Source organism: Cervus elaphus, chromosome 9, assembly GCF_910594005.1.
Source record: "Cervus elaphus chromosome 9, mCerEla1.1, whole genome shotgun sequence".
NCBI classification, from domain to species: domain Eukaryota; kingdom Metazoa; phylum Chordata; class Mammalia; order Artiodactyla; family Cervidae; genus Cervus; species Cervus elaphus.
In genome coordinates, this window is record NC_057823.1 from 62,794,977 (window position 1) to 62,821,074 (window position 26,098).

The 26,098-nt window shown below is 53.5% G+C and overlaps 1 protein-coding gene across 8 annotated transcripts in view; it reads left to right on the top strand.

Annotated features, from left to right (window-relative positions):
- Window positions 1–26,098, top strand: part of TCOF1 (treacle ribosome biogenesis factor 1) — a 38,146-nt gene that overhangs the window by 7,240 nt on the left and 4,808 nt on the right. For 2 of the 8 annotated variants that reach the window (XM_043913283.1, XM_043913286.1), the window contains exons 4-23: window positions 995–1,068; window positions 1,902–2,088; window positions 2,702–2,775; window positions 4,473–4,703; window positions 5,524–5,733; window positions 5,931–6,161; window positions 6,289–6,489; window positions 6,586–6,768; window positions 6,939–7,193; window positions 7,282–7,476; window positions 12,294–12,431; window positions 12,622–12,807; window positions 12,937–13,143; window positions 16,031–16,141; window positions 20,348–20,531; window positions 21,770–21,906; window positions 23,619–23,723; window positions 24,152–24,389; window positions 24,875–24,957; window positions 25,484–25,664. In XM_043913283.1, the coding sequence (XP_043769218.1) occupies window positions 995–1,068; window positions 1,902–2,088; window positions 2,702–2,775; window positions 4,473–4,703; window positions 5,524–5,733; window positions 5,931–6,161; window positions 6,289–6,489; window positions 6,586–6,768; window positions 6,939–7,193; window positions 7,282–7,476; window positions 12,294–12,431; window positions 12,622–12,807; window positions 12,937–13,143; window positions 16,031–16,141; window positions 20,348–20,531; window positions 21,770–21,906; window positions 23,619–23,723; window positions 24,152–24,389; window positions 24,875–24,957; window positions 25,484–25,664 (3,411 nt within the window). Of the gene's footprint in view, window positions 1–994; window positions 1,069–1,901; window positions 2,089–2,701; window positions 2,776–4,472; window positions 4,704–5,523; window positions 5,734–5,930; window positions 6,162–6,288; window positions 6,490–6,585; window positions 6,769–6,938; window positions 7,194–7,281; window positions 7,477–12,293; window positions 12,432–12,621; window positions 12,808–12,936; window positions 13,144–16,030; window positions 16,142–20,347; window positions 20,532–21,769; window positions 21,907–23,618; window positions 23,724–24,151; window positions 24,390–24,874; window positions 24,958–25,483; window positions 25,665–26,098 lie in introns of those variants that run through there. The other 6 variants (XM_043913287.1, XM_043913288.1, XM_043913289.1 and 3 more) reach the window with 6 other exon arrangements.

A 26,098-nucleotide genomic window follows, 5' to 3' on the forward strand; every position in this document is an offset into this window, starting at 1 on the left:
GCCAATAAATTTAAAAAAAAAAATGAGAGATGGAATTAAACGTCAGGAAAAGATCATGTCATTCCTCTCAACAGCATCATATTTTTTAACCTAATCAACACTTGTTTCTCTTGGCTTTGTTTATTCATTTATTTTTGGCTGTGGTGGGCCTTCCTTGCTGTGTTCAAGGTTTTCTCTGGTTGCGGAGAGGGGGTGGCTACTCTTGTTTGGTTGTACAGGCTTCTCCTTGTGGTGGTTTCTCGTTGCAGAGCATAGGCTGTAGATCACCGGCTTCGTAGTTGTGATGCATAAGCCTCGGTGTTCTGTGGCATGTGGGATCTTCTCAGACCAGGGACTGAACCTGTGTCCCCAGCATTGGCAAGCGAATTCTTAATCACCAGACCACCAGGGAAGCCCCCAACAGCATCTTCTTTATTTTACAGCATACGTTAGAAATCTTTCCCTAACCTGAGCTCAAAGGAGACGGTATCCTGGTATCAAGGCAACAAGGATCTAGAAACCAACATCTAACAAGATTCCAGTCTTGTAGTGTAGCTCCCCACCCACTGGGAAATGGTTTAAATTCGAGCAGCTTTCTCTGTGGACCTGGGGCTGCATGACCTGCCCCTGTCTTGCTAAGTGGCGTTCGGGGCTGCAGTGTGGCAGGTAGCCTGTGGGAATGGCATCCCTGGAGTTGTTTGGGCCTTCAGGGTAGTGTGCAGTAGGTCTGGGAGCCAATCCCTTTTCCTCTGGGGCCTTCGGTATCTCGAGCCTCCAGGGAGCTGGGACCCCATTGGGGATGCAGTCAGTCAACTTTCATGTCGCCACTCTCCCCTCTTGCTCCTGGGGGATGTGGTTGAGCACTACCGAGCCCTTCCTCAGTCCAGGCACAGCCTCAAATCTCATGCCAACACCAGGCAGCCATACAAATTGAATTGTTAGGTGAGCTGAAACCTTTCTTCTTCCCTGCGAAAAGGCTGGTCTGGCTCACCCAACGGGTATTTGTGTCTTGCAGCCCCGAAACTAGCAGCTACCAACTCCTCAGTCACAGGGACAGTTTCGTCTTCAAGTGTGAAAGAAAAAGCCAAGGTGAGTGGGACCATCTACCAGACTGTCACCCATGGGCAGTGAAGTGCCCTGTAGGATACATTCCCTGGCATCAGAGAAGGATTGGGTTGTGGGTAATTGCCTAACTTGGATTCAGATCTCAGTCACCAGCTGTGTGATCATGGTGTGTCCCATTCACCTCTTCGGGCCTCAGGTTTTTGTCTGTAACATGGCGATGATGCCTACTGCTGTGAGCCATTGGGCACCTTACATACCTGGGGTAGACGGCTCCTTTCCTCCTCTGGCCCTGCATTCAGCTCTGGCCCTGCATTCAGCTCTTCACTCAGAGAGTCATTCCCAATACAGTTATGTTCCAGGTACTACGTGAGGCAGTGGAGACACCATAGCAAACAAGACACTTGTGGCTTTGAAAGCTCGAGAAACATTTTCTAGACTGGAAACTACTTGGAAGGCAGAATATCATTTTCTGGTCATCCACAAAGCAGTGTCTCAGACATGTTAAGGACTGTGTCCCTGATACTGACTGGAGCATTAGCAAAAAATATGTAGAAATAATCACGAGGCCATGATAACATCTACAATAAATTGCTACTTACTGCTTAGCAAAACTGCTGTGTCCTAAGAACTGTAATTCAGTTCACACCTCTGCGAGGGGAAGTACCGTTTTCAGCGCCTTCCTTGACTGGCCACAGGTTGGTGATGAATCCATAACTTCGAAGATGAAGAAACAGAGGCTTACGGAGGTCGTGCGCCCGAGCTCACGGGTCTGAGAAGTGGCGGAGGTGGGAGCCGAAGTGGTCTGTGCTCTTCTCCACCTGACCGTACCCAGTGTCTGTCACTCCTGTTCTCTGTAGGCAAAGACCACGAAAGCCAGCAAGACGGTGAACTCCACGACACACCCTGCCCCTGGAAAGGCAGTGGCCCACCTCCTCGCTGGGAAGTCACCCCAGAAGACGACAGGGCCCTCAGCAAATGCTGTCTTGGTGTCAGAAACCGAGGAGGAGGGCAGCGTGTCAGCCCTGAAAACCGCCACCATGCCTGGTAAGGAGCCCCGACCTCTAGGGCCAGGCCCCAAGGGCAGGCTGGGGAGGCAGACCTGGTCACTGCTTTGTCAGGCCCCCGGGACATTCTGGAATTCAGGCGGTTGTCTCCATGACGGCGAGGACCCCCGCCTCAGGCCACTTTCCCCTCCCCTGGGTGAGAGAGAATCTGCTGCAGGGACACCTCAGGCTATGCTGAGGGAGTGTGAGCAGCCGGCGTGGGGTTGGAGCATTTTCTGGTTTATTGCTCTTAGGTGGGTACCAGCGCCCTCCACAGAGGCTTAGAGGCTAAGCCGAGAGGCCTGGGTTTGCCTCTATATCGCATGTAAAATAGGCATTTGCCCTGCCTGCTGCCCTGTGATGGGGGAAGGAGGTTTTCTAAGCCCCCAGGTGCTGGCGCTTGTGTGTTAGGACCTATTGTTACACCTCTTACCAGGCCCTCAGCTGTGCAGGGGCAGGGGGGAGTGTGGGATGCACCTCAGCTGTTCGTCTTCCACGCGGGGAGGAGGCAGTACTCATACCTGGCCCTGAGTAATTGGCGTGGAGGGTGCCAACGAGAGGCAGGCGGGTCTATAAAGGGTTGGCCCTCAGTCCTCTCCTTGTTTATCCCTCAGGAATGGCATCCGCCGACCAGGCTGACAGCTCCAGTGAGGATACCACCAGCTCGAGCGATGAGACAGACTTGGAGGTAGTTGTCCCCGACCCTCAGAGCAGCCCTCTGCAAACCTCTAACCCTCCCGGGGCCTGGCCAGGGGCCTCACCTCCCAGTGGTACCTCTCCCCGTTCAGTGGGTGTTTTGGGGTGACCAGGAGCTGGAAGGCTGAGCCCTGGGCAGGTTGGGAGCCAGAGTTTCACTGTGCTCTGGGCAGGAAGAGGGCCTGGAGTTGGTGGGGGGAGACGCCATCCTACCTGTGAGGTGGGGGCAGACTTTCTGGGAGAGGCGGCAGGGGACCAGGGCCTGACGCACAGGGGGCTCCCCGGCGCGGGCCTGTCAGGGCGTGAGTGTTCGAGCAGGAAAAGCTGCACAAGCGAAGGCCGTGGGGTCAGGCGCATGGCCGTCTGGGGTCAGGCTACTGAGGGGGTTCTGGGTCTGCTGGTGAGTGCTGGGTCTCAGCACCGGCCTGAGGAAGTCCGTGGCCTTGTCTCTTCTGTGAAGTGTGACCTGGAGTCCCTGCAGGTTATTCCTTAGTGTGCACCTTCCAAGTGGTAGGCAGGGTTCCTGCTGCCGTGGGGGAGTGAAAGGGACCCTCAGAAATCTAACTGCAGTGGTGATGGTTAGTATGAATGGAAAATGTAGAAAGCCGTGAGGAGCAGTAACAGGAATGTGATGCGGGCAGAGGGACAGCATGGGCAAGGATGGACACACAGCAGATTTGGTGCTTTTCAGGAACAGTGAGCCACAATTTCATGAATGAAGGGGAAAGTGATGTAAGATGAAGTCTGAGGTAGGCAGGGGCCAGATCCGTGCCTGACCATGAGGACCACTGAGAGAAGTTTGGGTTTAGTCCTGGGGGCCGTGGGAAACCATTGCAGGGTTACAGGCACACAGGTGAGATGGCCTGATTTATGGTTCCACAACATCGCTGGTTGTGGCCTGGGTTGGAGGACGGTGCTTCATAAATGCAGTGAGATGGTTGAGGGGGCTATTGGAGTAATACTGGCAGGAGATGCTGAAGGCTGGCACCAGGGCAGCCAGCAGAGAGGTGGGGAGAGAGAACAATAGGATTCTGGGATCAAATTGACCTGGCACCCACAGTGCTTCCTACCTTACCTTCCCACCTCAACCAGTAACCCCTGAAGATGCAGGCCTAACTGCGGGCTGCCTCTCACATTCCATCCCACCTTTGGGCCCTAGTTACAGCCAGCTATAAAGGCACCCTGGGCTTCCATCTCCAGGCTCTGTCAAGGGAAGGGGCACACACCTGGCCCTGGAAGCCAGCAGCCAAACATGTAGCTTCAGTGGGCCAGAGCCCAGAGAGGGAGGGAGTGTGCCCCAGGAATCCCGGCAGGCTGGTGCCAAGACTAGAGTTCAGGTCCTGGCCTCTTGGCCCTTGTAGCTACCATGATCAGATCCTGTGTTAGTATTTGGAGGGGTAGACAAGTATGAGCTGTCCTGCTGGAGAGAGGCTGCCCCTCCACTGAGCCCTGTGTGCCAGGTGGTATAAAGGAGGCTGGTGGTTGAGAGCCCTGCCCCTTACTATCAGCGTTAGTGGTTTAACCCCTCTGAGCCTCTTGTCTTTTTCTGGAAAATGGGTGTAAAGATGGTATCTTAGGGAGTTGTTTGAGAACCAGATGATATTAAGAGAGAGCTTTATAGACAATGAAGCATCTTACACTCCTCAGTGGTAGACAGGGTGATTCTCTGATCCCATGCTCTTGTTCCAGGTGAAAGCCGCAGTAAAACCACTGCAGGTCAGATCCTCAGCCGCTGCAGTCAAGGAGTCTCCGAGAAAAAGTGCAGCCCCAACCCCAGGGAAGGCAGGGGTTGTGACACCCCAAGTCAAAGGCAGTGCTGTGACCCCAACCAGCGGGGCCAAGAAGCCAGAAGAGGTCTCAGAGAGCAGCGAGGAGTCCGACGAGAGTGAGGAGGAGGCCCCTGCGGGTCCACCCAGTCAGGTGAGGCCCAAGGGAGGCCTGCTCTTCCGGTGCCAGGGCAGCTGTGTAAAGAACACCTCCCCTGCCAGAGGACACTGGCCCTGGAGTTTGGGGAGAGGGAGGCGGGGCTCTGGGAGTTGAAGGGCAAGGGCACCTGATTTTGCTTCAGCTGCTTCTGGAAATTGCCCTTCCTGCCCAAAGGGAAGAACCCTGCCCAGTTCCCCCTTCACCTCCATTCCCCTGTCTAGTAAACAGGCTGCTGTCTTTGTCCCGGCTGGTCCTGCTGTGAAGGGACTTGAGAAGTTTTAGTTACCTGGCCCTCTGGCTTCTCAGGCCAAATCATGGCTTGTTAGCAAATAGGAGTCCAGCTCTAGTCCATCTGCTAGAATCCCCTTCTTGCGTGGGTGGCCAGAGCTGCAACTGGGCATGTCCTGAGGGAAAACCAGAGGCACTGGGAAACTGTTGGAGTCAGAGAGCAGCAAGGATGAGGGGTCAGACTGGTGGTAAAAGGCCCTTAGAGCCCTGAGCCTGCCCAGGTGAGGAGCCTATCCACCCTGGCCATCATGGAAAACTGGTATAAGGAACTGGTATCTTATCTGGTGCCCAGGGGATGAGGCATTGGTGGTGAGGTGAGATGGACGGGGGTGTGAGGGCCCCAGGAATGAGGAGATATGGCCATCTGGCTGGTCAGTCACACTGGCTGGAGTGTCAGTCAAAGCAGGGAGTAGGGAGAGAAGCAAGGAGTCTCGTGAGCCTCACTAAGGGCTCAGGCTTTATTCTTAAGACATTGCAAGAGAGTTTTCAGAAAGAAATGAACAAACCATGCTTTCTCTTTTACCAGGTGAAGGCCTTGGAGAAAACCGTCCCAATCAAAGTTGCTCCTAGTCCTGCCAAGGGGACCCCTGGGAAAGGGGCCACCCCAGCACCCCCTGGGAAGGCAGGGCCCTCAGCCACCCAGGCCATGACGGGGAAGCCAGAGGAGGACTCGGAGAGCAGCAGCCAGGAGTCAGACAGCGAGGAGGAGACACAAGCTGTTAAGAGCCCAGTGCAGGTGGGACCTGGAGAGAGGATCCCGGAGCTGGCACCCCACCCCAGGAGGCCTTCTGAGGGCTTATTCTCCCGCTCCACATGCCCCGGTCATGCACAGGGCCATGTGGTGTCTGGTGTCTTCGACCCCATCTGCTCTCCTGTGTTCCTCGAGTCCACCGTCTGGGCTCTCTCCCCAATTCTGTTTCTCTCTCTCTCCAGGCAAAGCCCTCTGGGAAGATCCCCCAGGTTAAAGCCACCTCCTCAGCACCCACCCAGGTGCTTTCCCCTAAGAAAGGGGCCCCTCCAGCACCCCCTGGCAAGGCAGGGCCTGCAGCCACCCAGCCCAGGAAGCAGGAGGAGGAGAGCAGCAGCAGTAGCAGCAGCAGCGAGCAATCGGACAGCGAGGGCGAGGCGTCCACGGCCGTGCGGCAGACTACAGGCCTGGCTCAGGTGAGGCTGGAGGATGCTCAGCCCAGCCCTGGGAGTCGCCTGCAGAGACCCTGTCACCCTCCTCACCTCCTATCTTACCTCACACGGTCCCCACTAAGCTTCCCATCCTGTCCTCTGTCACTCCCAGGCAAAGCCCTTGGAGAAAAACTCTCAGGTCAGAGCTGCCTCAGCCACGGGTGCGGGACCCTCGGCGAAGGGTGCGGTCCCAGCGCTCCCTCAGAAGGCAAGGGTGGCCGCCCAGGACGGGAAGCAGGAGGACTCAGAGAGCAGCAGTGAGGAGGAATCAGACAGCGAGGAGGAGGTGCAGACGGCAGGGACCTCAACCCAGGTGAGTCCTCTGCCTGCAAGGTTCATCTCTCCTGCTCAGTGCCGGAAGCCCCCTCCCTGGACCGGGTGAGCCTCTCATCTCTGTGTCTCGCTGTAGGCACAGTCCTCTGGGAAAGCCCTCCAGGTCAGACCTGCCTCAGGTCCCGCCAAGGGGCCCCCTCAGAAGGCCGGGCCTGCAACCACCCAGGTCAAGGTCGAAAGGGCTGAGGAAGACTCGGAGAGCAGTGAGGAGGAGTCAGACAGTGAGGATGAAGCTCCTGTAGCCAAGACTCCAGCCCAGGTAGGGTCTTGGGAGGGGCGGCTACACGGCCTGCCTCTGAACTGCCCCCCGCCAACCAGTCAGCTCCACGGGGGGCTGTGGGGAGGGATGGCAGTGAGCTCCAGCCCTGGGCACATGGGGGCTCTGAGTCCATGATCCTTCTCAAGCTTCTGAATTATGTGTCCCCTCAGGCAAAATCAGCAGTGAAAACTTCTCAGATCAAGGCCTCCCCAAAGAAGGGCACCCCCATTACACCCGCATCTGCCAGGGTCCCCCCAGTGCAAGTCGGCACCCCAGCCCCCCGGACAGCAGCAACAGTGAGTACACCCACCTGCGCATCATCCCCAGCCGTAGTCAGGCGCACCCAGAAGCCGGGGGAGGACTCTTCAAGCAGCGAGGAGTCCGAGAGCGAGGAGGAGACAGCTCCTGCTGCCGCAGGGGGACAGGTGAGGCCAAGTTCACTTGGCTGGGTTGGGGCCGGCCCCCATGGGTCCTTTGGCCCCTATGATAGGCCTCTCTTCTGTGTTATTCCAGATGAAGTCTGTAGGGAAGAGCCTCCCAGTGAAAGCTGCCTCAGCACCCACCAAGGGGCCCTCAGGGAAAGGGGCCACCCCAGGGCCCCTTGGGAAGGCAGGACCCGCAGTGGCACAGGTCAAGACTGAGGTGCAGGAAGACTCAGAGAGCAGTGAGGAGTCGGACAATGAGGAAGCGGCCGCAACTCCCGCACAGGTGAGGCCTGGGACGGGGCTGAGGATGGGCTAACCTGGGCTGCCTTTGCCCCACCTGGGTATGCAGAAGCCTGAGCGGCACCCTCAGCTCAGCCTCATTCTGCACTTTCCACTCATCTCCTCTGCCCGTAAGAGCTGCAGGGTCAAGCTCCAGGGTCTCCTTCATTGCCTTTTGAGCTCCCACTGAGGTTTCTTTTTACACCAGCTCTGTTGAGTACTCCATCGACCAGGTTCCATCCCGTCTGGGGCTCCTTTGGCCCTGGCTCTCATGGTTCCCAGCCTAGATGGGGGACGGATATGTCCACAGATTGTATCAGCATGTATAACAGGGTTGAGATGGAGGGTGTGTGCCTAGGCCAGCAGAGCATGGCAGACGATGGTATCTAGGGCTTTTGCAGGAAAGCAGATCTCTTGGATGAAGTGGCACCTGAACTGTGGGCTGAAAGAGTTGGCCAGGTGATGTGAAGTTTTCCAGGCAGAGAAACTAGCTTGTACGAGAGCCAGGAGAGTGCCTGGCTTTTTGAGTTCCCCAAGCAGAGCGTTCTGGTGGGATCACTAGGGGAGACCATGTCAATGGGAAGTGGTGGGAATTTTGGAGCTGGGCTGCCTGGGTTCAAGTCCCAGCTCCATGTCCTAGCAAGTGCTACAATCCATCAGGGCCTCTGTTTATTCTTCTGTAAGTTGGAAATTGACCTGCACAGAGTTGAATTTGATGAGCTCTCACCTGCCACATCTAGCCAAGGGGCTTGCACACAGCAAGTTCTCATCCATCTCTCTGAGGGAGCAGACTCAAGAGTTGTCTTCCAGACTGGCAAAGCAGGGAGAAGTGAAGATAGCTCACTCCCTGCTCACTCACCCACCCACCGTTTATTATTTTTAATTGTCGCTCTTTTTTTCACTAACCACTCATATTAGTCATTTCTTGTTTCCCTGTACCAGAGTACACATTTCTGTGAATTTTTTTTGTCTTGCTCTCACTGTTATCTTGTGAGACCCAAGGTCCCGTAATTCCTTTACTGAAATTTTAAGCTATTCTTGGCCTTCCCAGAGTCTCAGCTCAATAGGCTCCTATCCTGTTTTTCCATGCTATAGAGACATTCCAGACCAGTGCCTTCAAAGTTTCATTGTGCTGATCACTTAAGTACTAGTCTTCGCATTTGAGCCTTCCACCTGTCCCATGAGACAGTGTTCATTTGCTTTGGTTTCTGGACAAAGAAATTGGAGCATAGAGGAGTTGTTTGGTGATTTGATCCAGCCCCACCAGCCCCTGACTCCAAAGCCTTTCCCACTTCCTTCTACTAAGGTTTTGTTTGTTTTGTTTTTTTGGCCAAGATGCATTGCAGGGTTTTAGTTCCCCAACCAGGGATCAGACTCATGCCATTGGAATAGAAGTTCAGTGTCTTAACCAGTGGATCGCTAGGGAAGTCCCTTTCTGTTACATTTTTACCACAACTTTTCCAGCCACAGAAATAGTCATATTTTGGGGCATTATGTTCTCCTGGGTTGAAAAAGAGCAGCCAATCCCTCTGCAGGGGCCTAGCCTTATAACCTGGTGCTCTGTCAGACGAAACTGCCTTTCCTAGCTTCAAGAGGTCTGACAAGCCTCTGCTAAAACAAGCAGGACTAATAAGAGGAGTCTAACTGGCCAACTTCTTTTCGTTACCTTCATCCAGGGATGCAGATAATAACTGCCTCTGTTGTGAGGTTATTATGAGGATTAAAAGAGACAATACTTGTATGGCCTCACCCTCAGTGCCATATATATTAACTGGTTTCTAATCAGTATTTCTAATCATTGTTCTCAGCATTGCTGAGGTCAGAAATTGATCTGCTCAGAGATACCCACCCAGCCAGCTGGAAGTAAACCGTCCACTGAGGAAACTGAAGTTCAAAACAAACAAATTAACAAGTCAGGATGGGTTCTGGAAAACCAAATGTGCCAAAGACTCAGAAAGGAGATAATTCATGATTTAAATGCTGTGAAAAGAAAGATAGCCCTGGTGTGAGAAAGGCAGGGGAGAGATGTTTAGTCAGTGTTTGATGAATGGCCGAATAAGTAGTGTGGTGCCTTGTGGGCCTGAATTTGTGATGTATATGATCTTATGTCCTATGACATTGTTATACTTGCTTATCGGTTCTAGTGACTTTTGTAGATTCCTTAGGATTTTCTATATACAGATCATGCCTTCAAATTAAGGACAGTTTTACTTTTTCCTTTCTAATCTAGGTAACTTTTATTTCTTTTTCTTGCCTTATTGGACTGGCTAGAACCTCCAATAAAATGTTGAATAGTAGTGGTGAGAGCAGACATCCTTGTCTTATTTTTAATCTTAAAAATAAAGCATTCAGTTGTGTGATGTTAGCTCTAAGTTTTTCATAGATGCTTCTGATCAGATTGAGGAAGTTTCCTTCTATTTCTAATTTGTTGAGAGTTCTTATCATGAATTGGAGTTAGTTTTTGTCAAGTGCTTCTTCTTTATGAAAGTGATTTTTTTTTTCTATTGTTAATATGTATGACATTAGTTGTTTTGGGGGTATTAAATCAATCTTTCATTCTTGGAATAAGTCCATCTTGGTCTGAGTGCATTCTCCTTTTTATTTGTTGCTGAGTTTGGTTTGCGAATCATTTGTGAGGATTTTTGTGTCTTGTGTTTACAAAGAATATTGGTCTGTAGTTTCCTTGTGATATCTTTGCCTGGCTTTGGTATTGTGTGATCCTGCCTCATAAAACCTCTTTTATCAGAGTTTGTGTTGCACTGGTATTATTTCTTTTCTTCACGCAATTCAAATTCATAAGTAAAGCCATCTGGACCTGGCCTTTTTGTGTATGTGGGTGAAGATTTTTAATGACTCAGTCAGTTTCTCTAATTGATGTTGGTGTATTCAGATTTTTTTCCTCTTGAATTAAGTTTATATTTTGTACCTTTTAATACTTCTGTGCAGTTAATAATTTGTGCCATTCTAGAAACTTGTCCATTTTCATCTCAGTTGTATAGTTGATTAGCTTAAGTTTGTCCATAACATTCCTCTATATCCTTTTACTATCCATAGGATCTGTAGTGATGTCCTGCTTTCTTTCATAATTTTTGGTAATTTGTGTCTTCTGTCCTATTACTTGGTTACTTTACCTAAAGAATTACAAATTTCATTCTTTTCACAGGAATAACTTTTGGCTTCATTGATTTTTTTTTTTTCTCTTATTTTCCTGTTTTCTTTTTCATTAATTTCCAATGATCTTTATTATTTCTTCCCTCACTTTGAGTTTGATTTGCTCTTCATTTTCTAGCCTTTTAAGATGGAAACTTAGATTTTTTTTTTTTTTATTTTAGATTTTTCTTTCTAATTTAAACATTTAACACAATAAATTTCCCTCTGAGGGCTGTATTAGCTTTGTCCCATGAATTTTAAAGTACTGTATTTTTAATTTTATTCTTTGAGCCATGGATTATTAAGAAGTGTGTTGGGACTTCCCTGGTGGTCCAATGGCTGAGACTCTACACTCCCAATGCAGGGGGCTTGGGTTCAATCCCTGGTCAAAGAACTAGATCCTCCATGCTGCAGCTGAGATGCAGTGCAGCCAAGTAAATATCTTTAAAAAACAGTGGGTTGAGGGACTTCCCTGGCAGTCCAGTGGTTAAAACTGTGTGCTTCCACTGCAGGGAGGCTGGTTCAATCCCAGGTTAAGAAACTAAGATCTCCCATGTTATGCAACGTGGCCACACACCAGGAAAAAAAAAAAGGGTGGGCTAATTTATAAATGTATGGAATTAATACAGGTTTGTTTTTGTTGATGATTTTTAATTTAATTCTGTTGTGGCTATAGAATATATTTTGTGTGATTTCAATCCTTTTAAACTTACTGACTTTTTAGGGCAACTTAGACATGGTGTCTTTTGTTTTTGTAAGTCTATGTCAAAGACGTTACTCCCCTCTGATAATTTGAGTTCTGTGCTGATTAGCCCCTTTTCTTCATCACACATAGGCTATGCTTTAGACTGTTTTCTTTATTCAATTCATGAATGTTAATTTCACTCGGTCTTATATAAATGAGGGAAGCTAAATTATGGGGCATACCTCTGCTCAGATGACATCTCTGAATGAGATGGGCCTTGAGATGCTGCCAAATCCCTCATCCTATTTCACGTTAGCAAGGTTTCCTTTCACACTCTTATTAAGGATTTTGCTCTTTGTTGCTGTTGTGTTTCTAGGTCTGTATTTGCTGGAGACACTGATAAACTTTTAGGGGATTCCTTGGATATCAGTTAAGGTTAGGGTTAAGCTGAAGAAAACCTCAGACAACAGTGGTTTTCCTTTTTGTTCTGCCATCCTGAGTACCTGGCTTCTACCTGATAGACTAAGATGGCTGCTTGAGCTCCAGCTATTGCCTCAGTATTCCAGGCAGCAGGAAGGAAGAAGACAAATCTACATGAGTAAGAAAGTCAAATGTATGCTTGACTTACATTCGTTAGCTAATCACATGGCCACCTAGCTGAAAGGGAGCCTGGAAAACCTTTGTTCAGGGTAGTCTTATGCTTAGCTAACTCGAAGAAAAAGTGCTCACAACAGTAATGAGTTTGAGTGCTTATTGTGTGCCAGCACTGTGTTAAACACTGTGATATCTCACGTTTTGTCCTCACCCTTCCTCATTCCCATTTTACAGAGGAAGAAAGTGAGGCCCAGTGACATCAAATGATTTGTCCAGGTTCATACAGGTGTTATTGGAGGAGTCAGAATCCAGATTCCGGCATCTGACTCCAGAATTGGCATTCTTGGCTCACTGCTTACATCCTTTACATAATTAATTCCCTTTTCTTCCAGGTGAAGACTTCAGTGAAAACCCCTCAGACCAAAGCCAACCCTTCTGCCACCAGAGTGGCTTCAGCCAAAGCGGCAGCACCAGCTCCTGGAAAGGAGACCCTTGCTGTTGCTCAAGCCAAAGTGGGGTCCCCAGCCAAGGCAAGTAGGACCAGAGCCAAAAGAGGTGCCAGGGTGGAATGGAAGGGAGGACCACGCAATGGTCCTAGCCTGGACAAGGGTTCTGCACAGGTGGGAGTGACCTCCCCAGAGTTGTGCCCTGGCTGGGGTTTCACCTAAAGGGAACAGTGCTTTCCTCTTTCCTCAATACCATTCCCGCCTCCCGATTCAGGTAAAACCGCCAGCGAGAGCCCCCCAGAGCAGCGCCGTCTCTGGGAGGGGCCAGGCGTCTGTGCCGGCTGTGGGGAAGGCAGCGGCTGCAACAGCCCAGGCCCAGCCGGGGCCTGTCAGGGGCTCACAGGAGGACTCGGAGAGCAGTGAGGAGGAGTCGGACAGTGAGGGAGAGGCGCCTGCTCAGGTGAGGCCCCGGGGGGCGGAGAGCAGCCCCGTGGTTGTCCTCTGGGCCAGGAGCCACCCGCAGCACAGCCGCACGTGCCCCAGCCGTCTCCCGTCCCCCCCTTTGCTGATCCTGTTTCTCTCACTCCAGGCGAAGCCCTCAGGAAAGACCCCCCAGGTCAGAACTGCCTCAGCCCCCACCAAGGCATCCCCCAAGAAAGGGGCTACCCCGGTACCCCCTGGGAAGGCAGGACCCCCAGCCGCCCAGGCCAGGAGGCAGGAGGAGGACTCGGAGAGCAGCAGCGAGGAGGAGTCGGACAGTGACGGGGACGCGCCAGCAGCTGCACCTTCAGCCCAGGTGAGGCCTCCCGAGGAAGCAGCTGTGGTGCCAGGCCTCCAAGCTACCGCCACCTACTCCCATGTCAAAACTTGGGTTCAGGGCCAAGTGAGGAAGCAAGACCAGATTTAGGCTCTGACTCCAGGGACCTTTCCCCCTGCTGCTGTCTCCCATGTTTCCTTAGGTAAAACCTCCTGTAAACAACCCCCCCCCCACGCCCTCAGCGAAACCAGGGCCTCCCCAATAAAAGGTGGCTTTGGTACTCCCATATCTACCAAGGCCTCCACGACGCTAATGGGCCCACCAGCCCCATGGGAGGCCAGGCAAGGCCCTCAAGGATGTCCCAGTCAGAGAACCAGGAGGGGGCGTCGATGTGGTGTAGGTACCATGAGGCCCTGGGGAGTAGGAGGAAGCCACATCCCTCACCCTGTTGTCCTGTAGGTAACGGGGCCTAGGGCCTCCTGTTGGTATGTGTGTCTCTCAGAGAGAGTTCTTCTAGCTCAGTGTGAAGCCTGGGGAATGGGGAGAAAGAAGGAATGAGGACCCGACTTTTATCTGGATGATTCTTCCTCTGTCTACTTGCAGGAGTGGCTACAATGTGTAGTTCAGGGTGACAGACTCCAGGACTCACAGGGCTCAGACATGTGGAGGAAATGACCTGAGTGGTACAGGCCTAGTGGAGGTGATAGACGGCAGCTGACATGAAGCCTTGGTGTCAGGAGAGACCGAGGGAGTGGTGGCAACAAGGGCAAACTAGAACGATGGTCCCTCTCGGCTCCAGCCAGTTGTGACCTTATGGACATGTGTGGCCAGATCTTCCATTCCTTAAGGGAAGCTGGCAATCCCTGCTCCAGGCTGAGCTCTAATCCCTCCTAGATTTGTGTTTTCTTCACAAGTAAAGAAGCACCAAGAGGTGTAAGTGCTCATAGCACTAACCTCTCTGCCTTCGGTGTAGCAGATCAACTACTGAGCGTGTTGTCTTGTTGATAGAGATGAAGGCATGAAAGACGTTGGCCGTGCCCTCAAGGAACTTGTAGTCTGTAGGGTAAGACAAGGTGACGGGGTTACCGGAGCATGTTCTGGTAGTGCTTCTTCTGATGGAGCTGGGAAAATGAGTGTCTGAGAGGCTGGATGAGATGATTGAGCTGAGCTTGGAGGAAGACTGGGGTTCTCTAGACACTGAAGTGGAGACAGGCTCCCCAGGGAAGAGATGGGAGAGTGTGGAAAGGAGAGGGGTTGTGAAGTCAGATGGGCTCAGCAAAGGCCACCTGTCCTGCAGGCAGCAGTCACTTCTAGTTGCTTGTTACCAATAATATCTATGGGAGCCTAAATGCCAGACTGAGACACAAGGGTCCTAGCCGTGTTTTGGACCATGATACTTTTTGTAAAGTTTTAATCAGGTTATTGTATCAGTCAGGACATCTTAATCTGCAAGAGAAAACAAGAGCTACTTCATAAGCGCTCAGATGGATCTTAGGGGGATTGATTATCTCAGGGCGTGAAGTTTCATGGTAGGGCTTCTGTGAAGGTGGTCCCTTCAGCCTAGCATCATTGGTGACTCAGATTTCTTCTGTCTCCATGTTTTATCTGCCTCATTGTCACAGCAGGGCTGCAGCATCTCCTAAAGAGAAAAATCCCCCAGTTGACTTCCCCTCCACTTAGCTCCTTGACCAGATCTAAGGCATGTGGTCTACCTGTCCTCTGCCATCCCCACCCAAAAAAAAAAATGCCACACATTGATGAGGGGCCTGCAGTTCCTACGATTGCCTGGGAGAAAGGGCCACCCTCTCCAAAGCCTGTGGTGGGGCTCGCCAGGACAGAGTCAGGGTTCTGTTAGCAAGGGAGACACGGGGACTTGGCTGTTGCAGTGTGCACTGTAGTCGACCCAGTAAAAGATTGGGAAGTGCACACCCAAATCAGGATCTTCTAGCTTTTCTTAAGAAATTGGAGACTCCAGGGACTTCCCCAGTGGTCCAGTGGCTAAGACTCTGTGCTCCCAGTGCTGGGGCCTGGGTTCAACCTGTGGTCAGGGAACTAGATCCCACATGCAGCAACTAAGACCCAGTATAGCCAAGTAAATAATTAATTCTGTGCATGCTAAGTCGCTCAGTCATGTCCAACTCTTTGCGACTCCATGGACTGTAGCCCGCCAGGCTCCTCTGTCCATGGGATTCTCCAGGCAAGGATACCGGAGTAGGTTCCATGCCCTCCTCCAAGGGATCTTCCCGACCCAAGGATCAAACCCATGTCTCAAGTCTCCTGCATTGGCAGGTGCGTTCAAGAAACTGGAGGCCCTAGCAGTTTGGTCCTGCTTTTCTGAGTGGTAAAAATTGGACCTTCACACCAACAGGGAGGCACAGAGCTGCCCTCTGCCCTGGCCTGGGCCCCCCTCCACCACCAGCACCTTTCAGTTTAGTCCCTGCTCTAGGTCCTCCTCTGGCTCCTGACTGCCATCGCCAGCCAGCCCCCTCGTTTATTCCTGGGCTGGCAGGAGAGGATAACAGCTGGTTGAACTGCTCTCTACCGGCTCCTTCTTTTAGCTGGGGATGTGACAGCCAGATGTGAGCTGTGCTGGGGCCTCTGGCTCACCCCTGCCACCTGTCCCGGGCTGCCGTCACCTCTCATTCAGATGCCTGGCCAGCTGCCCGCCAGCCCTTGGGTTTTAGTGGTACCTGACTCACACACCCCTTTCATGGCTGGAGTCAGCTCTGGGGGGAGGATGGGCAGCGTGGAGGCCTGTGTTCCCGGTGTCTGTGGGGCATGCTGGCCACCCCACCACACACACTGTGGGTAAAGGGCGTCATGCTATCTTCCCGGGAGAGTGAGGATTGTTGCTCGCTGGCCTCTCAGCTGTGCTTCCTCTCAGCTAACAAATGCCCCCTTGCCCACCATGTTCTTGTCCTCTCAGAAAGAGGGTAGCTCCAAAACTGCCACAAGCAAGACCCTGGCCTCCGCATCCCTGGAGAAGAAAGCAGAGGAGTCCTCAACCAGCAGTGACGAGGACCTACCGTCAAGCCAGGTAGGCCGGGCCTGTCCCTGAGGCCGCTTAGGCTAAGAGCTGGGCAGATGGGCCTGGGAGACGGCGGGGCGGGGGCGGGGGGCACAGGGAGGGCAGGTCTGTCCCACTTACAGCGCTTCCCGAGCCCTTTCTGTTTTTTTAACACTTTCATCTCCACAATAACCCTGGGAGGCAGGAAGCAGAGCCTGCCAAAGGAGGGTCAGAGTTGGCTCCCACCTCCGAGGCGCGGATACACAGCATGCCGCCTGACAGGGAGGGCCTGTTACTGCGGGAGGCACGTGGTGTGCCAGGAATCGAGGCCCAACAAGCTGGAGTGATCGCCCCGAACTCTTATGACCCCTAAGAAGCCCAGGAAGAGGCAGGCACTGGGCCCTGGTTCCATGTATACCCTACTTCCTGTTGGGACCCAGGAGCCTTCTCTGCAGGGTCTGTCAGAGCCCCGCGGGCCTGGTCCCAGACCTCGCTCAGGAAGCTGCGGCCCATCTCCACACGCTGCCAGCCATCCTCCCCTGGCTCTACCCCTGAGGGCGGGACCAAGCCCCCCTGTCTCCCCAGCTCCAGAGGCTTGCTAGCATTCACCTGGCAGGTGTCTGAGTTTCTGTGTGAACCCCAGGCCTTTCCCACAGCCGGCACTGCCCTTTGTCCTCACCTAGCCCCAAGGTACTAGAAGCCAGGCCCCTCAGAGATGCCGGAGTCCCCAACCGTCAGATGAGTGGGGTCTCCCTATCCAGCTCCCCTTAAATATCATATCATACACTGATTAGTCCATCAGTAGGGTCAGGTGTCATGCACACCCATGGTGTTGGGGTGCTCACTGTCTTACTCTTCTAACCTAGGCTATTGAGAGAAACTGTGAACAACTCCATCTACCATTGGCCACTTCCTGAGTGCCAAGGACTATGCTAGTCCCCATTTTCATTTTTCTGTTTAATCCCCAGACCAGCCCTATGAGGAAAGGTGCTTCTTTTTATTACCATTTTGAGGAGGAAGGAATGAATAAGTCCAGAGAAGTTGGATAAGCTGCCCTGGCGTCACATGGTTGTCATAAGGGGACAGACCTGGCGTCAGAACCCAGGCTGCCCATACTCTGCTCGCCCCCTGGCCCTGCCCTGACACTCCCCTCCCTGTGGCAGGAAGACAGCGGGGCTCGGGCCCTGCCCTCGGGCTCTCCAAGGAGCCTTTTGGAGCCTGCCTCCTTCTGTGTGCAGGATCTAAACAGCTGGGAGGGAGGGGGCTGCTTTGCCCTTCTCTGCGGGGGCGGACTAACACAATTAAAATGAACATCATGCTTAAACTGAACCATTTAATTGGTATGTTAGTCCTCAAGGTTTTGGAGTCCCTGTTAGAAAAGAAAAAGAAAAAACAGTCAGCACTTTGTGCATCCCCCGGAAGGATTCAGGGAAGACGGCACAGCCTGGGGGAGCTGCAGCCTCCTCCCAACTTTGGGGTTTTTTAGCTCCTTAATCCCCAGCTCTCTAATTATGATTATTATCATTATTATGCATTTATCAAGCACTTCTCTACTGATGAGTTTCACTGTTTTTATTATTAGCCCATCACTGAGAATAAGGGATTGATACCAGGGTGGTGGGCAGAGCCCCAGGCTGGGAGGCAGAGAGGGGCTGTGGGTCCATTCCCAGGTCCCCTCACTGTGCCTCAGTCTCCGCCGCTGCAGGGGTTGGGCTTACCCCTTTGCTCTCAAAGACAGATCAGGGGATGGTCCCTGCGCGGCTCAGCCTTGTTGTGCAGGCATTAATCCCAGGCCAGAGTCTGTGCCAGGCCTAGGGTAGGTACCAAATTTAACAGGCAAGACCCTGCCTTTAGAGTTTCAGGTTGAGTTGGAGAGAAATAAGAGACCTCTAAGAAGCTGAAGCTAAGGTGTTAAATCAGAGATCTAAGGTATAGCATGGTTGGTCCTAGGAGTTCCTGTCTGGTGCCTGGAGAACCAGCTTCCAGCCCTGGCTCTGACACCAGTTTGCTGGTTACCCTGTGTGAGGCCACTGGCCCTTTCAACCCCTGGGGTGAGACTCCCTGAGGGCTGGTGAACCATGGAGGCTCTGGGCCACATGCCCAGGAGTGGGATTTTTCAGCTCCCTCAGGTGTGGGCCTAGGATGTGTGACCACTCCAGACAGTCCTAGGCGAGGCCTCAGAAGTGCTGCCTCCCATGGCTTGGGTCCCCCGTGTTTGTGTGCCTTGTCCCCGGGGTCAGCAAGCTAGGCCAGTCTGCCCCCCACCCCCGCCATGGCCTGAACGAGGGCACTCTTGTGGTGCACTCAGCTGTGACTTCTAGAAGGCCACTGGGCTTGGTCCTACAGGCACTGACCCCTGTAGTAGAAAGGGACCCTGTGTGTTCCCTCTGCGCCCTCACTGCCCAGCACCTGCAGGGGCAGAGTGGGGGTCCAGCCAGGTGTTCAGGATGCTTCCACTTCCAGTGAGTCTTTCCTGACCCACCCCAGAAAGAAGGTCCTTGTCACCCCATGTGTATCGTGCTTTGTGGTTTGCGAAGCAGACCAGAAGCTCTTTGGTGAGAGAGCCCAGACTGGATTACTAAGAGCCCTTCCAGCAGGTGGGAGAATGAGGCTCACGAATCTCAGAGGCTGGGCCACACAGCGAGGTCGTGGCAGAGATGGGGTCAGAAGTGTGTTCCACGTACCCCCTTTGAACCCTCTCTCCCATCCAGGGCTCCGTGGGCCCCCCACCCCCACCCCCAGCTCAGAGGCGGGGCCGGCAGCGTGGGCAGGTAGAGCAGGGCGGAGGCTTCTGCCGAGGAGCTGCTTTTAATATCCCAGACGCTATTGTTTGCCTCAGTGGGTTCTCTGCCTCTCTTCGTCCCCGACAATCTGTTCCTCTGTCTTCTCACATATATATAGATCCCCCCTCCCTCAACTGAAAGCCTTCTCCCACTTCCATCCTTCTCTCTTTCATCACGTGGGAAGGAAGTCTCTGGAAGTGGCAGATCAGAGCGGCTGTGGGGGAGGCTGTTTGGCAGGGGTAGGCAGGGCCCAGGCCCGGCAGAGCTTCCCCCTCGGGCGGGCCCCTTTCTGCTTTCCATTTCATGTTGCCTTTCCTGCAGCAACTTGGAGGATGCGGAGTCAGTCCCAGTGGGGTGGCAGAGACCTGGGTTCCAGACCATGGCCATGGGCAGCTCCCTCCTGCTCTCCTGCTGCCCTCTGTCTCCCTGTGGGGTCGGGGTGGGGGCAGAACTCAGACCAGACCTGACCTCTGGGGAGTGGAACGTAGGCTCCCCAGGTGTCCTTCTATGCGGTGGGCACGTTCACTGGCGCTGCGGTTCCCAGACGTCCTCCAAGAGTCCACAGGGAGTGTTACTTTTTTCTCTTTTTTTCCAGTGTCTTACTGGAAAATGCAGAGCATGCCCCAAGCTAGAACAGTGTAGAGTCGCCAGTCACCATCCCAGCTTTGGTAGCTCTGGACTTGTGACCAGTCTTGGTTCATCCACATCTTCACTCTCTTCCCCAACACCACTAGATTCCTCCTTTTTTTTTTTTTTTAAAAGCACAATCACTAAAAAGTTGGCCCACCTAGTCAGCGTCCCCATTTCCCCGGTTGCCTAATGACGTTTTCTGTATCTGGTCAAATAGGAATCTAGATAAAAGCCACCGGCTACATTGGGTCCCTTTGGTCTTAGTTGGTTTTCCCTGAGCAGTTTACCTGTTGAAGATCCTGGGCCTGTGTAGTTTGGGTTGCTGCATATCCTGGCCACATTCCTGCATCCTGGCAGCATCCGAGTCTTGGGCATGGGGGCAACTAGACTGTGAACAGCCCCCTGGGCGAACCGTCAGGCAGCTGACGGGGCATTGCTCAGAACGCCCCGCACAGCAGGTGTGTGTCTCTGAAGTCAGCGAGAGGAAGGAGGCTGACCTCCACATTCTGGGCCTGACTCGGCTTCAGTTAGGCTGTGTGACCTTGGGCAACTCTCTCCCCACTCTCAGGACTTGTGGTTTTCCCATCTGTGTGATGGAGCTGATACTGCTGATCTCAGGGGTTCCTCTGAGGGTCGGGTGGGCTCCTGTGAGCTCTGAGATGCTGTGCAGGGTCTTGGCGGGTGCCTGGGCTGGGAGTGAGTTGGCAGAGTCTGGGAGCTCTCTGGAACCCTTGCCTTGTAACACCCTCCCCTACCTACCTTCCCTTTCCCCTGGCCAAGCTGTTAATCACTGGGGGGGTGTGTTTTGTTTTTGTTTTTCAAGGTGATTAAAACCCCTCTGATTTTTGTCGACCCTAATCGTAGTCCAGCTGGCCCAGCTGCTACCCCCGCCCAAGCACAGGCTACAGGCACCCCGAGGAAGGCTCAGGCCTCGGAGAGCACAGCCAGGAGCTCCTCTGAGAGCGAGGATGAGGATGTGATCCCCGCTACACAGTGCCTGACTCCTGGTGAGCACGGGCCACCCTGCAGGGCTGACTCCCTGGCTGCAGCTGCCAGGCCTGTGCACACATCCATTGAGGTGCCAAAGGGAGAAGACACTGGCTGAGTGTCAGCAAGTAGTTGTTCTGGAGGGGCTTAGGGCAAGGTTTCGACCCTATGTTGGCTCATCCCCATGAGGATCTGGCTTGAGCAATAACTGTGCTAGGGCTTCTCTGTGCGGGCTCCAAAAGGTAGAACCCAGACTAGAGACTGGAAGCTGCACTGACCAGGTTTGTAGTTCAGAAGGAGCCTTGTAACAGCTGGCTGACTGAACTTGGAGAGAGCTGCAGGGTAGTGAGCCTCCCATTCCTGGTGGCATGTAAAGGAGATCAAGTAATCCCTAAACAGAGAGGTGTAGGGAGGAATTCCCGGAGACAGGACCAGATCTGGACTTTCTTTGACTTTTGACAATCTGTGATTCCCACAGTGATAGCAAGAAAATGGGTAATCATTATTGTTGTTGTTACCAGAACACTTTTTGATCAGGATATTAATACCTGATCTTATTGGGTTTATTAAGAAATGCAGATTAGCACAAAAGAAGAAGCATCACTTGTAATCCCACTGTCCAAAATAATCACTGTTAACATTTTACAGCCATTAACTTTACAAAAACCAAAGGTTCACTGTGTATTTTTAGTGAGACCATACTGTACATATGCTCAGTAATCTTGACATGTTGTGATGTTCCGTAGTTACAGCGTGATCCCCGCTGGCTACTGAGTGGTCACCTGGGAATCCTGCAGTTTTTTCAGTCAGTGTCGAGTTGGAGGAAGCTAAGGGTTTTATTTGGGGTGTTGGGCTGTTACAAACAGTGCTGCAGTGAACACATGTGACTGAGCCTCTGCACATGACCAAGGCTTTTCTAAGAGAGAGGGTTTTAAATGCGCAGAGTCGTGTTTGGCTCCAGTGCTCTGCCTGTCATTCAGGAGGAGCGGCTTAGCCAGTGAGGGGGACTGCAGGTGGGGAGGAGCTGAGGAAGAGGCCTGGGGTGTTGCCCACAGCTGCTGTCTCATCTCCTTATAAAACATGGAGACAGTGGCCACTCCTGCCTGGAAGGCTTGGGAGGGGGCTTAAGGGGCTTCTACCACATGGGCCCTGGGCACCGCACGAGTTTCCCAGGATGGGCTGATAGAGCGGGTTTTGCTGCTTGGTGGAGGCCACAGGGCTTCTCTGCCCTGACATACCCCTTCCCCCTCCATCTCAGCCACTAGGACCAGCGTGGTGACTGTGCCCACGGCCCCCCCAAAGGCGGCCCTCAGGGCCAGTGTGGTGGGGGCCCCCAGCAGTGAGGACACAAGTCGGGGGTCTGAAGGCAAGAAACAGGAGGCTTCAGCCACTCAGGTACCTGGTGGACAAGGGGTTGCTGACGGGCCAGTGGGCTGAGGGGTCCCCTCCTCAACACCATTTCCCCTCAGGGTTGCTGGGTGGCACTGTAGTTGCTCTCACCTACCCCGTGGAAGCCAGGGCCTTTCCTGGCCTGGCCATAACCCTGATCCGTGTCCCTGAAGGTCAGGAAGCATCCTCTGGCACGTGGCTCCCCGGGCAGAACCAACACGACTCTAGCAGCTTCTCCAACAATATCAGGCTTTAGGTTTGATTTTTCTCTCACGGTTTGCTGTGAACAAAAGTTGCCCTTTGTTAATGTTCATCATAGTGACCAGTAGTGTTCTTCCGAGCCTTCACTATTTTCAGTGCATTTTTATTTCTCTGGTCCTTGCTGGAACCTAAAAACCAAGCAAGGGAGAGTTGATGGCTCGCTGTTCAAACGATGGAACTGAGCGCCACGCCCTCAGCAAGAGGGTTGAGAAGTGTCCAGAATCAGGCAGGGTCGGAACCCAGGGCTCCTGGATCCTCGTTCATTGTTTTTGGGGCCCATTGCTTGTGGGGCCATAGCCGTTTGCTTTCCCAAGCCCTTGCACCCGCCCCCGTTTTTCCTGAGATGGCAGGAGCAAGAGCTGGAGAGGCTGAAGCAGAACTTGGGCACCTCCATTCATTGGGGCTCATCACAACCTCCGACCCAAAAGAGCTTCCTGGGAGCATGGTTGCTGAGTGGGTGGCTGGGTTGTGGTCACCGCACCCACCAACCTGCATCCATTTGGCCTTTCAGCCAGCAGATGGTGCTGAGCATCTGTCCATGCTGGGAACTAGGGGTACGGCAGGAAGAAGACAGGGAGGGGCCCTGCCCTCAATGGAATTCCCAAGGCAGGGGACAGCCATTAAGCAAGGAGACCAAGAGTTAAAGTGCTCACCAACTGGTGGGTGCTTTGAAGGGAGTAGTATTGATGTAAGCAAGGAACAGTGGGATGACTTGCCTTAGAAATGATAGGCCGGGGTGGCCTCCCAGAGGAGCCAACGCTGGGGCCAGAGAAGCAGCCAGGTCTGGGCAAGCTGGGGAGCCCTCCAGGCAGGGAAACCCAGGCACAGAAGCCTCTAGGGAAGCACTTGGGGGTGTGAGAGCTGGGAGAAGGTGGGGTAACAGGGGCAGAGGGGCCAGGCCTCACGGCCCATGGTGAGGGCTGAAGGGGGCCTGGAGATTTTAGCGAGGGATCACACCCAGTTCTCGTTCCGTTCTCTCCTTGGCTGCTGGCAGGCGTGGGAAACAGGAGCGGCACCAGGGAGCCTGTTGAGTCTGTTGCAGCCACTAGTCTAGAGGCTCAGACTCAGTGGTAGGGCCTCCAGGGGGGCCTGAGCCCCTTCCCTCCCCTGGGCTGGGAGCTGTCTGTGGATCCTCTGAGAATGATACAATTAGCTTATTTTCTGCCCAGTCAGTGGCAGTACCCCTTCAACCACCCCTCAGCCCTCCACTCCACCTCCACGTTCCCCTGGCAGCTATGGGTCCCCTCCCGCCCCAGCCAGGCAGGATGTGACCAGGGTGTGGCCTAGATGGCATGCCAAGAACCTAGGAGCCCAGGCCAGGCTCTCACCCACCCATGCAGTGTTAGGCTGAGGCCAGCTCCTGGGTCATGTGTCTGGGCCGGTCCTCTTTCTGGGGGCCCTGGGCAGGGTCCTGTCTGCATGGAGCCAGGCTAGCTCCTCACCTTTGCCTTTCACAGGTGACCAAGAGGAACCTCCCGCTAACACAGGCTGCCCTGAAGGTTCTTGCCCAGAAAGCCAGTGAGGCCCAGCCTCCTGCTGCCAAGACCCCGTCTTCAAATGGGGTGAGCTGGGGAGCTGGGGGCCAGGCCTCACCCCAGAGGCTATAGTGTTCAGAGACACAGGAGGTAGAAGGCAGGTGCAGGCAGGGACCCCAGTCCCAGCGCCAGCATTTAACTACCCCATGACCTCAGCATATGCATTTACCTTCCTAGGCTTCTACTGTGCATGCCCCCCACCAAAACATTTTTTTTGAGGGATATTAGTTCCCCAACCAGGGATTGAACCCAGGCCCTTGGCAGTGAAATCCTGGAGTCCTAATCACTGCCAGGGAGTCTCCCACTGCCCATCCTAGAGAGTGGTGGGAGAATTAAATGGGGCTTGTGTGCGGAGCCTCTGGTGGCACCTGGCCCTTCACTGAGATATTCAGTAAGCACCAGATCTTATTTCCTCTAATTTTCCCTTTCCACCCTCTCTCCTGTCCCCGAATCAGACTGACAGTGCTGTGGGAACACTCTCTACGGCGAGTCCCCAGAGCACCCCTACCCCGGCCAGAATGGCCAACAAGCTCAGAAAGCCTGAGGTTCCTGCAGCGCAGCGGGCCACAGCCACTCCCTCGGGGAACCCCACAGCCAAGGCCCCCGCGCCCTCGGATGACAGCAACAGCAGCTCTTCAGGGAGCGAGGACGATGCCGAGGGGTCCCAGGCGGCCCCGTCAGCCCACAGGCCAGGTGAGGCTCCTGGGAGGGGAATGCTGGCGGGCCTGGTGGAGCTCTGGGCTCAGGTCTCTGCTCTGCATCTGCCCATGTTCTGTGACTTTGACCTAGGCATCTCACGCAGGACCTCAGTTTACCCAGCTGCACAGCCCTGTGACCAAATTGGTCCACACAACATGAAAAATCTTTTTATTTGACTGTTTGGCCACGCCAAACCTTTTGGGATCAGGCTTCCCTAACTGATCCCCAGAGTCCCAGGACCATACCTCTCTTGGGGATTAGAAGGTTTGGGCATGCAAGTGTCTCACTGGAAATGCCGTGTATAGCAATAGACCATGGAAGGGAGCAATGAGGGGCAGATGATGCCTTAGATCAGAGGGTGAGGCGTGTCAATAGGGACCAGGCCACCTTGGGGCCCTCCTGTTCCCGGAGCGCTCTGGCCTGTCCAGCGGGCAGAGGGAACCTGGGGTTTCCAACAGTTACCTGTGCTTCTCCTGTAGGCCCAGCCCCCTCCAGGAGGGAGACCTTGGTGGAAGAAACCACACCAGAGTCCAGTGACGACGAGGTGGTGGCACCTTCCCAGGTAACTGCAAGGGGAGGGGCTGGCAGTCTCGGGAGCCTTGAGGTGGGAGTCCCAGGCCAGGCTCTCACCCACCATGCAGTTGTAGGCTGAGACCATGCCCTGGGTCATGGGTCTGGGACCAGGCCCGTCCTCTTTCCAGGGGCCCTGGGCAGGGTCCTGTCTGCCTGGCTCCTCTCCTGAGGTCCCACTTCAGCATAAAACTGTGAGAAGCAGACTCTTGGAGTCTATAGAAAGGCTTTACCTTGATTTTAGGTGTTTTCCAGATAAAAACATTCTCTAACAGATAACAGATGGGATTTCTTTTAAGGTTATCATCTGTATGTGGCAAGTGCTAGTGCTTTTCCGTTTGCATTAGCAATAAGTTTCCTTTTTAAGTGCGCCCGTTTAAAATATGTATTAATATAGTAGTGCCGGAGGTACGCACACAGGGCTGATATGCCCACCGCCTAGCTGGCCTGAGGGTCCCGGGGCTGGTCTCCTCTGTGGGCCGTGCACTGCTGGGCTTCTTCACGCTGGGCTTCTTCAGTCTCTCCTGTCAGGTTTTGTGACTCCTGGGCTGACTCCAGCCGGTTCCAAGACTTCAAAGGCCACTCCCAAACCAGATGCCAGCCCCTCTGTTTCCTCTGCTCCGGCCACCAGAGATGCCCCAGAGGGCAAGCAGGAAGTGGAGCCCCAGCAAGCAGCAGGCACCATGTCCCCTAAAACAGGTGAGTCGAGGGCCGCAGGAAGGACACAGCAGGATGTAGAAGAACAAGGCAAGGAGCCCCTTTGCTTCCCTTAGGAGCAGTCCCACCAACATGGTCCTGTCTGCCAGCAGGGCCTCCCCAAGTGAGGTCTAGTACTGCTACATCAGGCCTGGAGGTGCTCGTCAAAAGTGCAGGGGCCTGTACCCTAGAGTCTGGCTCCTGTAGTCTAGGGCTGCCCGGAGGTGGGGTTATCCAGCCCTGTGGGATGCTGGTGCACCTTGTAGGCTGATCCCTACCTTAGAGGAAGTGCACCTTGACTTACAGGCTAGGCCTTGGCGCTCTCTAGCTGTTCCTGTTGACTTTTCTTCCTAATAAGTGGGCTCCTGGTACAGGGTGTAGGTACTTGGGATAGCTCAGACAGAAGATGGGGTCACGTTTGAAGAAGTCTCCTGCAC